At 48.5% G+C, this 12,341-nt stretch overlaps 1 protein-coding gene across 12 annotated transcripts in view; it reads right to left on the bottom strand.

Annotated features, from left to right (window-relative positions):
- Positions 1-12,341, bottom strand: part of MBNL1 (muscleblind like splicing regulator 1) — an 80,716-nt gene that overhangs the window by 55,287 nt on the left and 13,088 nt on the right. For 9 of the 12 annotated variants that reach the window (XM_048313965.1, XM_048313971.1, XM_048313963.1 and 6 more), the window contains exon 2: positions 1,434-2,339. The exons of the other annotated variants lie outside the window; for them this stretch is intronic. In XM_048313965.1, the coding sequence (XP_048169922.1) occupies positions 1,434-1,607 (174 nt within the window). In that variant the 5' untranslated portion in view covers positions 1,608-2,339. The remainder of the gene's footprint in view (positions 1-1,433; positions 2,340-12,341) is intronic. 12 annotated transcript variants of the gene reach the window in all.

Consider the following 12,341-nt stretch of genomic DNA (forward strand, 5'->3'; position numbering starts at 1 on the left):
CAGGCCTGTGCTCTGGCAGCACCGCCATCCCCCCAGCGAGGCCGCACAGCCACCGCCGACCTCGTCCACACGTGGTGGCACCGCATCCTCGCGATGACACCGCGAGGCTGGGACTCCCCACTGGCACTGGCAGCCCTGGCTCTGCTCCTACCTCCAGCACGTGCTTAATGCATAAAAACATCTTATTTACACACTTTAATACCCCTGCATGCATTGTAATTGCTGTATTTAAAAATAAACTGAACAACACAGAAACAAACCCTTTCAGTATCTGCAAGTTAAGCCACGGCTAGGGGTGATGGGGTGGGTATTTCGGGCCTGAGAGCACTGTAAAGCTTTACCCTGTCCCCTGACCTGAGACAAGACAAATTTTCAAGCTCGGGATGTTGCAGGATTTACACAAACCCGCTGTAACCCACTTCCTGCCCCGTTCGCGCTGCGCCGGGGCCCGGCTGGGCCGCGACCTGCAGGAGCTGCTCCAGCTCCAGCTCCCTCCCCGAGCACGGCAGTGCCAGCAGCCAGCTCCACGCACTCGGCTCCACTTCCTGGGATCGGGGCCCAGGAAGAGAAAATTACACTGTAGAAAAAACTGACAGACAAATTTCTGCTTCCCAAGTTTTGATTTTTTCATGACTCCACTGAATTAATTCTCTACTGTTTGCGGTATGGGTATTTTATACGTTAGGTTATTTAAATCATGAAAAACCAAGGGAAGGAGCTGGGGCCCGCACATTTAACACCTATCACTGAAACTACAGCTACAGTGAAACAACAGCCCTACGTTTACAGTGCCTAGCTGGGATGTGCCTCCTGAAAATGCTCTCTGCTCCCACCATGTTTACATGTCCAGAGGCACCTTGCCTTTTGCTAAGTGCTGTCCTTCCCTTAAGCAAGTGCACTTGGGAAAAAGATGGGATAACCACACCAGTGCCAACCACAGAAAGGCATGCAGGGTGCTCACAGACACCCGAATAACCCCGGGAGGAAAACACTCTTCTAAGGTTCACCATCAGCTGTCCAGAGACACCAACAACCCGCTGGTAGTTACGAGATGGAAACAAATCCTCATATTGCTTACGTGGTTTGTGCTATTAAAAACAAAGAATCCTCACAGTGACTTTGCTGTTTCTACGTGAAGTGCCCTTTACTCCAGCTACAGGCGGGGAATAATTTGGAGGCGAAGAATGAGCCCCTGTAGCCATATTGAAGGATTTGAGCCCTGCCAGATGTATTTTCCCTTCGTTCCCTACATCCTTCCCCTTCCCCTGAGGAAAACAGCAACACAAATCGACAAGCATCAATAAAATAAAATCAGCAAAACACCCCACTGCTGGCAGCCAGCATTTGCTCCTGCTCGGCTGCAGGGTTTCTGTAGCTACAACTGCTTCTTTCATTAACCACATATCCTTGAAAATAATGTAATATTTACTCACTTTCAATGAGTCAAAGCAGGCGATTACGCGTCCGTTTTCAACTTGGCAGCTTTTCGATGGGTGTGCAAATTTACATTCCGTGTCTGGTCGCGAGCAAGTCCCCCTTTGGAACTCCCTACACACTTCCAGCGTTAGCCATTTTGTGTCCCGGATCGGTGTGACGCTAACAGCCATCTTTAGATTTTACAGGTAGTTAAAATTTCCAATAAAAATGGGCAAACGAGTAGCTGAACTGATAAACTGGAAATGATGAAAGTGCCACCTCCAGAACACTTTTTTCCCCCCGCTCCCTATTTTAAAATAAGTACGTGTAAAACGGGGTGGCTGCAATCTCGAGGAAGAGCTGTGTCACCAGAGTTCAGAGCGTGGCACTGTTACCGGGGCTCGGGGGAAGGCCAGGACCGCCAGCCAGGTGCGCCTGCGGGAGAGTGGCCGGGACTAGCCCCGCGTGCTCAGCATCCCGTCCTGAGTGCGGCCGCTGCAAGCATGGGAACGTGGCGGGCTCTGGCAGCGCTTCCCGAGCTGCTCCCGGGGACGGCGGCTGGCAGGTGCCTCCAGGCAGCGGGTTCGCAGCGGGCTCTGCGGTGCAATCGGGATCGATTAGTTTGGCATAGACAGATGCAGCAGTTTAGAGCAACGACCGACACTGGGTTTGGGCTGGGGTTTTTCTCCTCCTCTCCTTGGCTTTCGGGCAGCAGAGCTCTGACCTTCGGGGCACACTTTAGTGCACAGTGCAGCGGCGGCGGGGGAGCAGCGCCGGACCCTCCTCCCGGCGGGCGCGGGGCTGGCAGCGGCGGAGCGCTGTCGTCGCAGTCTAGCTGGCAGCAAGCAAGGCAAAAGCAGCGGCTGCTCTAGAAGCGGTCCCAAGCAGCAGCGACGTCAGGAAAGGCACTTCTTAGTACCAACCTGTAGAGAGAAGAGACACGTTACGAGCGGGCGGCGCGGGCGTCCCGCGAGCCGCCGCCCCGCGCAGGGCACTCACGGCTGCGGGCGGCGGGGCCGCGTCCCCGCGCGGGGCCGGGCGGCAGCACCGCCGGCGGGCCAATCGCGGCGAGCGTTGCAGCGACACTCCGGGCAGGGAGCCAATGGCGGGGGCCGTCTTATGAAAGGTCGCGCCTGTCAGACGCCGGCCGCGCCGCGCTGCCCCGAGCGCGCCCGCCGGGGGACGCGCGTGCGGCCCGGCGGTACCGGCGTGTGGAACCCGGCCGGGAACGGCACCGGCACCGCCCCGCCGGCAGCACCCGCCGGCCCTCCGAGCGGCTCGGGCCCGCCGCCGCCTGACCGCCCGGCTTCCCGAGTGCGGCCCGGCTGTAGCGGCGTGCGGAACCCGGCGGCTGAACGGGACCGGCACCGGCACCGCCCCGCCGGGCCCGCCCGGCGTGAAGACAGACCCGAGACACGCTAACTCCGGAGCGGCTCGGCCCCAGCGGCGCCTGACCGCCCGCTCGGACACGGCCACCGGCACCGGGGCCACCCCGCGTTCAGCCGAGAGCTCGGGGGACACCGACCCGGCCTGCCCGACGGGCGGAGCGCTCTGCGGAGCGACCCGCCCGGCACCGTGCTGCGGGAGCGCTACGGGCCACCGCAAAAACACCCGGGAACGACGGAAAACCTTCCCCCTCGGTGGGCTGGGTGGGTTTCCCTCCAAGCCGCGATTCAGATGCCCAGCTCTGCCACAGAAGCCCGGTGCCACCTGCAAATACGAATCTAGTATAATGAACTGCAGCTCCTGTCCCCACCTGAGCATCTCAGCCCAGAGCACGGAGCAGAGGGACCCTCGTGGCACTGCCTGGGACACACTGACAACACCAACGACGGGAATTCTCCTGCCAGCACCACAACCCCAACAGCATCCTCCACCTGCGCTAAGGGGAAGATTATTCCCATCCCTGTCTTTCTAAAGATGCTGCTTTATCATCTTCCTGTTTCCCACCACCCTCCAATGCAGGTCACTGACACAGTCACCAGAATCACACCCTGGCAAGCGATGCTGTCAGCGTGGATGCAAACCAACAGATCAGAAAAAGCTACGGAGTCTTTTTCTAGAGGCATAGTGATCAGAACAACCAACTGCAGGGGAAGGAAAACACACCTAACAGAGCTAATGAGATTACAACAGGCACCCTGGGTTCTTTGTCAGGACACTTGAAATCATGCCACACTTTTAATCCCTGCTAGCAAGAGACAAACAACTGCATAATTACTTGCAAACACAAGTTAACAACTAAGTGTCTTCGTGGTAAACACAGATACTCATTTGTTTCAACTGCCTAAAACTGAAGTAGGGGGTCATCCCGCACCAGCAGTCACTACTCCTCAGTGCTTGGGATATTCATGACTTAGGTCTTGAAAACTTACTCTGTAACAAGTGTCCGGGCAAACCAGTTTGGTTGTTGCACTTGCGCCACGCTTCCCAGCCATGACAGATTAGCACCAAGAGATCTGAAAGCAGAGAACGTGCTGCAGGGGCCGCGTGCCAGCAGGTCCACCAGATCCACCAGGCACCCCTGCAGCCTCATGCAGGACTGCCAGCACACCAGAGAGCTTTTGGAAGCCTAAACAGATCTCCCAGCCTTCAGTCGAGGTGCACTGCAACTTGTCCTCCACAGACAAGAGCTGGATCTGCATCCTCCCACCATCACTCCTGCACTGCACAAAACTTCTGAGTGTTATTTTGCTAGGAACATTTGTTTCCTGTGAGACCCTCAGGGCAGGGCGCTGCCAACGCCGGCAAGAAGAGCTCTACCACAAAGCTGTGGAACAGCTCTAAGCAGGGTTTTCTCCTGTTCATCAGCTTGGTAACCAATCTATACCAAGCATTGATTTTTCCAAACACCAAGAAGAGTTAGAGCAGCAAATTGATGCATTTTATTCGCTAAAGCCAATGCAAGTTGAAGGCCACTGTTTCCAAACAAGATATTTAATTTCATTGTCATTAACAAGTAGCCACCCCTAACAAGAAATGAAAGAGACCATGAAGGCAGCGCCCAAAATGAAAACAGATGAAAACTAGCTTTTGTGCTCACATGTACTGACACGAGAAATATTCCTGGTAAGACTCCCCAAACCATGTTTTACTCCTACGTTTGTGCTAAGTTTCCTGTTAGGATTTGGACAGTCACTCACTCGGAGAGAAATCCTGCTCCTGCTGAGGTCAGTGACACACTTGGGACTGCACTGAGCTTGAATTCCACCCTTCCTTCTTCAGGCTGCCAGCCACAAAAAGAAAAATACTACTCAGAGGAGCTGATGCCTCGAAGGTAGATCTTCAGAACAAAAAGAAATACTAGATGTATATTTTGTATAAACAGTTACTTGAAGAAAAAGTGTTTTGTCATAGTTTGTTATCTACCTGAAAACAGCCAGAAATGTCAGCTTTAAAAATAGCCTTGGAGCAGAAGTAAAGACTGACGTCAGACCAGAGGTTTATCTTCAATATCTCCACTAAATAAAGGAAGATGTTAGCATAGAATTATCTTTCTTTAACTACATGAACTCTTTTCCCCTCACTTTGAAATTCTCTTGTGATATTCACTAAGTCACTGAGGAGTCCCCAGTAAGCTTCACATGCTAGAAGATACACGGTCTGCAAAACCCAGCTGATACATGGGATGTCTCCTTTGGGCTGTCTCTGGTAAGATGGGAATGACTGCAACAAATCCAGAGGGAGAACCAGAGGGACAGGACAGGAAAAGGATTGAACTTTTTGGGTTTTATTTCATTAAAATTGATTTAGGGGTTGACAGTTTCTTGACCCCACCTAGCAGACCAGCCAGTACTAAAGACTCTTCTGATCCACAGGTGGGTTTTAAGGTTCACCTTTTGAAATTTGGAAGCATTTGCTACTTGTCTTGGGAATATTGCAACATTGGTTTGGCCAAAGCAGAACATTGCCTTCACTGAATATCAGGAATACAAGGATTGAAAGCAAATTAAAAAGTGATTCTCAGAAGAGACAGAAGTCATTCCTTAGGAGGGTAGCAGAGATGACTTCGTTGTCTCCTGAGCTGGGTCAATGAAAATGATTAAGAAACAGCCTCACGAATCAATGGAAAGGTTATCTGGAAATGTCCAAGAAAGTGAATCTGACACAGAAGAGACTCCTATTACTTCCCCTTATTGCTATAAAGAAATGTACAGACAGGTTAATGATGCATTTTTCCTCCTCGTTACAGTCTTTGACACAAAAATAAGGTGTCTCCCTGCACTGAGAATTGCTCCCAAAGAGCCATTGTTTTCACTGCTCCTGTAACTGGATTTGCTGGACATCCCTGTTTTCTCTATCTTACTTCACACACATCTCTCAAAGAAAGATATAGAAAGCTGGGCAGGCAAAAAGCCCAACACTGAAGGAGAAGATAGCAGGGAAAAATGCTATTTTTATGCTTAGAGAAAGTGGAAGCTGAAAACACCAGTCTCAGTGACATGAGAACTGTCAGCAAGAACAGATAATTACACAACGTGAATTCATCCTCATGACGATGACTCTAATGAGATAGGAAATGGAATAAAATCAATATTCTATTTACACTGATAGGGCAGTCTCAAAGCTTGAAATTGCCAAATGGCTGTCTTTTAAATCAAGGAACACAAAATTACTGACTGCCTTACAGTATTTACAAAACACCTCTGCTGAACGCAAAGTTTACCAGTAACATATCTCACTATAAAATTTGGAAGAGATACAGCAATTACTCCATGGCACAATTGAGGGATATAATTATATCACTGTCACAAAATTAAGCTGAAACAATGAGCTAATTAGTATCTTGTCACATAACAGTATAGGATTGGATAAAGGAAAATATTCTTTAGTAAACTACAGCTGAAGAACCCAATTGTCTCACATTCAGGGCTGCACCCGCTGCTCCCATAGGACAGCATGGAAAAGCAAGACGACTCCTCTTTCAATTTTGTACTTTTGTATATTTCAGGAAAAAATGAGAGAGCAAGGACGGGAGCAAAGAGCAGCCAGCTATAGAACAAGACTGCTGGGGTACTGTACCCTGGGCTGGATTTCACAGCTCCCCAGCCCAGCAACTTGAGACTTGGAGCCAGGTAAAACTAGAAGCACACGTTAGCTTTGAACTACTAAGTGCCACGCCAGATTCGTAAAAAAACTGCCAACACTGCTTCTATGACCCAGATATTTTGCATGATACACATAGTTTTAGTACTACTAATAGTGTTTTAAAGGTTTTTTCTGTACTGTTTTAGCTCTGACAGACTTGCCTGGTGCAACCTCCCACTGACTACAGTGGCTCCTCCGGCACATCCCCATCAGACGTGGTTTTATCTTGAGTCTATTTCACAGTTTCTGAAACTGTTTTAGCAGAACCACCTAACTGTGACATTCCATCTGAATTTAACACACCCAAGTGTACTCGGTTCATGAAAACTTGATAAATAATAAAAAAAGAGACAACATGTTGTACACTACATGCCCCAACCATGTGCAGAAATCAGGTATTGCTCCAAGATTTCCGTCCCTAATCAAACTGCAAACCAATTCCCACCAGCAGCACATGGGCACTGACACACAAATCCCACAGCCCAATCCTCTCTTACTTTAGATTACAGTAATGCTATTTTCAAGTCAGAAAGTTACACTGCAAATTCCATAAACCCTCTTTCCTTTAAGGAGCAGTCGGTTATGGATTAACTGCTCCTGCTGTAATTTTAAACATTTTTCAAGTCAAGAAACATGCCTGTTGAATTTTTTTTTTAATAACCTGGGGTATATATCAATTGCTTTTACAAAATTTGAGACTTCACAGACACGCAGGATTCACAGTTTGCCAGCATTAGCTAGATGTGTATTTAAGAGCAAGAACAGGCACAGGCCAGTCCCTCTCCCTGGACAAAGACGTGGCACACAAGCTGTTACTCTGTTCTTGCAACTTTAAGCCAGGGACACAAAATGGGGAAGGACTACTCTCCCTTTAATCCACTTTTCATCAATTTATGTATTACAAAGCATTTACATATCCATCCCCACCCACCACTGAAGTTGCAAATACTATTTCTGGTAACAAAAACATATTTACACTGTAATTCCTTTACCAAAACATTCACATAATGTATTTTAGGAACAGGAAGTTCTGTATTATCCTGGCACAGGTGAATTCCAACCATAGAAGAAGTGACATTTCCCAAGCAAGTCTAAAAAGAAGTTATCTTTAAAAATAACAGTAATCTAGTGATTTAACTTAAAATTCCAAGAACTAGCAAACTGAATTGAAAAAACCAAAACCTGCTTTATTAAAATCAGTTTTATTTTCTTGTTCTAGTAGTAATTTTAAACATGTTGTTTCTATACAAAGACATTTGAGAGGCCATAATAAATCAACTATGCACTCTTCCAAAAACTACAAGCTATTTATTAATCTGACTCTTGCACATGTTGTTTGATTAACTGCAAATGTACACAAGCCAAGCAAGGCAGGAGAGCAGCAAGATGACCCACAGCAGTGGGGTCAGCCCAGGACCAGGCCCCCCGACCCCAGCGTCTCCCCGGGGCAGCACAGGGTGCACGAATACAGACCATTTCACCTGTAAAACCTTCCCTACTCTCTCCTGCACCATGTAGGTATGACTCTCATGCTCATTATCGTGCCTGTTTCAGTGGGAACGGGTGCTGGGTGTTGTCCCCAAGAACAGCCATATGGGAAAGCCCAGGATGAGATCCACAGCTGAGATTCAAAGCTGGGAGGCACCTGTAGCAGTAGCAAAGAGGCAGAAACACTCCCATAGTGACAGGTGATTTCTAACTGCATGTGTGTATGAATTTATATAAAACATGATGATTAGCATCATCCGTAATAACAACCACTACAAAAAAAAGCCACATCCATGACTCAGGAAGGGAAGGAACTGCTTCCCTCTGACATCAAATTCAGCTGATGCCTGTGGTTTCAGGGAGAAGTGACCTGGAGGAGCTCTCACTGGTGAGAGGTGCAGCAGACACCCACCCCGGCTTCTTGCGGGTCTGATGCCTGAACATCTCCCGTACTGCAAGGGAAAACAGACCAGCACCTTATTGCTGCTCAGGCTTCCACTTATTAATTGATTTTCACTTCCCTTCCTAATGCAGCTGCCATGTGGCCCTGGTGCAAAGGGTGGCTTTTTTCTTCCCCAGAGACAGCAGGGATAAAGCAGTGGGAAAAAGGAGTCCTGAGACCACTGCAGTCAGCACCTGATGGATCAGGACATACTCATGGTTACTACCAACATTATTAATTTATGAATAGTAGCATTTCCTCCACACAATAAGCTCCTCCCCTTGGCCTCACTAACTCATCCCTGGCTGGGCCACCCCTCCCATGTCTGCCCACAGCAAAAACTCCGGATTTCAAAGTTCTTGCCTGTTCACATGACAACCACTTTGTTAGGACAGTAATTTCAAATCAGGAGCCTGGATGCAGCCACCACATCCCTGCACACATCACATTAAGTAGCAAGATTAAATCTGAACCTAATTACCAGGAATAGAACAGGCCATTCGTGTCACCTGCTCCATGCTGGTGTGTCGTCCCGCTCCCGGTGACAGTGCCAGCAGCTCTCCTGGCCCTGCGGACACATGGACCACAGTGGGGCACAATTCCACAGGGACACCTTGCTGCTCTCTGCCTGCTGCGTAACAGGCACACTCCCAGCCAGGCCCATCGGAGTTATGGTAATTATGGATTGCTTCATCTTGCATCTGACTCGAGGGCAACCAAAAAGGGACGTGAGTCCAGCTAATGAGGAACTCGTTACACCGAGTTCTGCTCGCAGCAGCTCTTAGAACTGGTCACTTCAGCTCAGTCATGGTGAGCTATGGCAATGCAGGGACAATCACAGGCTTCTCCCCAAGGACCAGAAAATTACACAGGAATGAGGGAAAGCAGAGTCATCAGTGCAGTTCAGTTTGGACTGAAGGAGTGCTGCTGAAGGGGCAAACCAGCACGCTGGCTCTGCAGCATGGCCAAGCAGCGCCAGGCACAGCATCCCCAGGAAGGGCCGGGAGTCCCACACCTCTGAAACCACGCCAGTATCCCAGAGTGGCAGCACTGCCATGCTGGGGACACCTGGAGCAGGGAGGCGTTGCCAGCTCAGTGCAATGACGACACTGCCCGACTCCGGTCACCAACATGAATCACAAGGCAAGGACAGTCCTGGAAAACACTCCAGCATCTGCTGTGAGACAGGAGACACAGCCGACTGGATTCCTGTTCACAGCTGTCTTTCTCAGGGAATCTCAGACCCAAAATAGAGCATTTTCGATGTTTTGATACATTCTGGCCTTACATTTAATTTATGTTTATAATAACATCCTTCCAGGATAATAAAAACTTGTACAACTTCTCAGAAAATACAATGAACCTGTATAATCTATTTCATTAGTTACATAAGAATCTAAACCACAGAGAATGGGATTTTTAACTCTCTCTGCTCTGTCATCATCTGAGGTATCAGAGATGACTGTTACCACTAAATACAAAATGATTTTTCCATACACAGCAAAATGAAACCAGTTTAGGAGATGCTTTCCTTGACTTAATAGAGATCCCTACATATACAGGGCTCAGCAGCACAGAAACACTTATTGATGTGATTAATTTTGGATCGTGACCAACCTCATGCAAACTAAATAAATACATGTGTCTCCAGATACCAAGCAAAAGCTCCAAATTAGTCACTGGTATTAAAAAGAAGTAATAAAAACTATATGACTTTTATTTTAGGAAAGAAGTGGAAAATATCTTTGAGACAAGTTTTTAATCAGTATTTGCTTTAGTATACTGTTATGCTTGTTCATTTTGAATCATGATATGTACACAGCTAACAATAACCATGAGAAACAACCCTCTAACAGCCCCTGTTCAGAACAGCCTCTGCTGCACACGACCTCAGCCAGGAGAGCTTCCACCACACAGGGCACAAGTTACGAAGGGGCTCCTGAGCTGGGCTGGTCTCTGTGCACGTGACAGCAGTGGTGCCATCGACACTGTCCCATAGTATTCCTCACAGGGAATACCCTATCGTCTACTTGGGTTCACACCAGTGCAAGCTACCCAAATTGAATGCAATGAAGGAATTTTGGAAAAACCTCAAAAGTTTACTAGTTTCCTTGTATTTTCCCTCCTACTTCTAAAAGCCACTTTAAAACACCAATAATGAAAGTTTAAATTTCTACCCTTACACAAAAAACATGGTATATTTGGAAAACAGCTTCTGAAATGACTTAAGAAAAACTAGCTTTTATAAAAATGGTGATTAAAGACAGCATGCTTAGAAGTTGTAGGAAACAAAACAAATCCAAAGCAATAATTTTATCGGTCATGCAGAAAAATGAGTGAAAGAAGTTCTAATGCTATTTCTGTTCCACCATTAGCTGTATTTAATTAGAAGAATTGAACAGAGCTGTGTCTACTTTTCACAACAAAAATCACGTCATTTAAGATTTATTTATTGAATATATTTGCACATAAATACAAGAGCTCAATAAAATGCTGATAAGCAGCAAACAAGATATCTGCCCATAGACTTCCTTCCCAGCAGCCTGCAAAGCTCCAGCACCACAGCAAGCGCCCGCACTCCCAGAACAACATTTTTAACTGCTACACATCAAAAAGCTGAAACATACATAATTACATTATCGGGATCACAAACTCACTACCTTTGATTTTTCACTGCTTGAAAGAAGGCTCAAAGTCCACTGAAGTTGTGCCTATGTTCGGAGCATGGAAGGATTCCTATATAAAATTACAGGTAAAGAGTAACAGACTTCACTGAAAACCAGGGGTGGCCACACAAAGTCAAGAAAGCTGCCCAGGCACTAATAAACTCTTCCACACACTGGAATAAACATTTTTGTTCAGCTTTTATTCCAAGCTTCAGAGAGTCACAGAAGAAAAAATTGAGAGTTTTTTTTCTCCCAAGAAAGCCCTGTCGTGTTTATCAGCGCGTGCAGCTGACGGGACCTTCCTTCCCTGGAAGCCAGAGGCACAGGCAGCACTGAAAGAGCCAGTGAGCGGCGAGGAAGAGGAAGGGTGGGTGGCCCTGCACAGCACCTCTGCCAGCGGCTCGCGGCGCCTGCGCACACCCAGACACCTACTTTATATGGCCAGTCCCGGCCTGGTGCCTGTGCCTTCAGCTTGGCAACCTGCTCGGAAAACCTGACACACGTGCCTGGTGCAGCATGCTCCGCAGCCCACTCGCTCTTTCACGGTGCCCGGAGAGTGCAGAGTTCAAAGGCTTGAGACCTTGGGTGCATCTAGAACCAACTGACACAGCAAACTCCATGTGCTCCCACAGCAATTTACTTACTTTTAAAGGAAAAGCTTATCTCCTCGAGTGCTGGGTACTGTCACTGCAGTGCAGATAACGCCACTGCAGTGCCACAGCTCCAGCAGCCTCAGAAGCACACCCCACAGGGGGCTTTGGCTGCCCACAGCCCATCCCCGCCCAGGGCAACCGGGCAGCCTGAGGTTACACATGACACAGAGAGGAGTGCCGAGGCCTTGCAGGGCCAAGCTGGGCAGTTCTGATTGCTCTCCCTTTTTTAGAAGGAAAAAATTCCAATTAACTTCTCTGGAAGCAGGATTGGGCCCAGAGCCCAAAAATGCTCTGGGTTCCCAAGTCCTTACTCACTGCTCGCAGTTGGACTTGCTGGCGCGGGAGGCAGCAACGCAGCAGGAATCCGCGGAGCCGCTGCAGGAGGATTTGGGAGCCTGGGGCCCAGCCCTGCTCCTCCAGCCTGCGCCCAAGCTCAGCCAGGGCTCCGGACGTGCTGCAGTAAATGCCAGCCATGTACGGTACAAACACTGCCCTCACTCTCCCCGGTCCCTCCGAAGGGGGAATGCAGATGCCATCAGCTGCCTCCTGTGCAGGCTCTGCAGGCAGACCTGAACCCACAGCCACCCA

The sequence above is a fragment of the Corvus hawaiiensis genome, chromosome 10 (assembly GCF_020740725.1).
Source record: "Corvus hawaiiensis isolate bCorHaw1 chromosome 10, bCorHaw1.pri.cur, whole genome shotgun sequence".
NCBI classification, from domain to species: domain Eukaryota; kingdom Metazoa; phylum Chordata; class Aves; order Passeriformes; family Corvidae; genus Corvus; species Corvus hawaiiensis.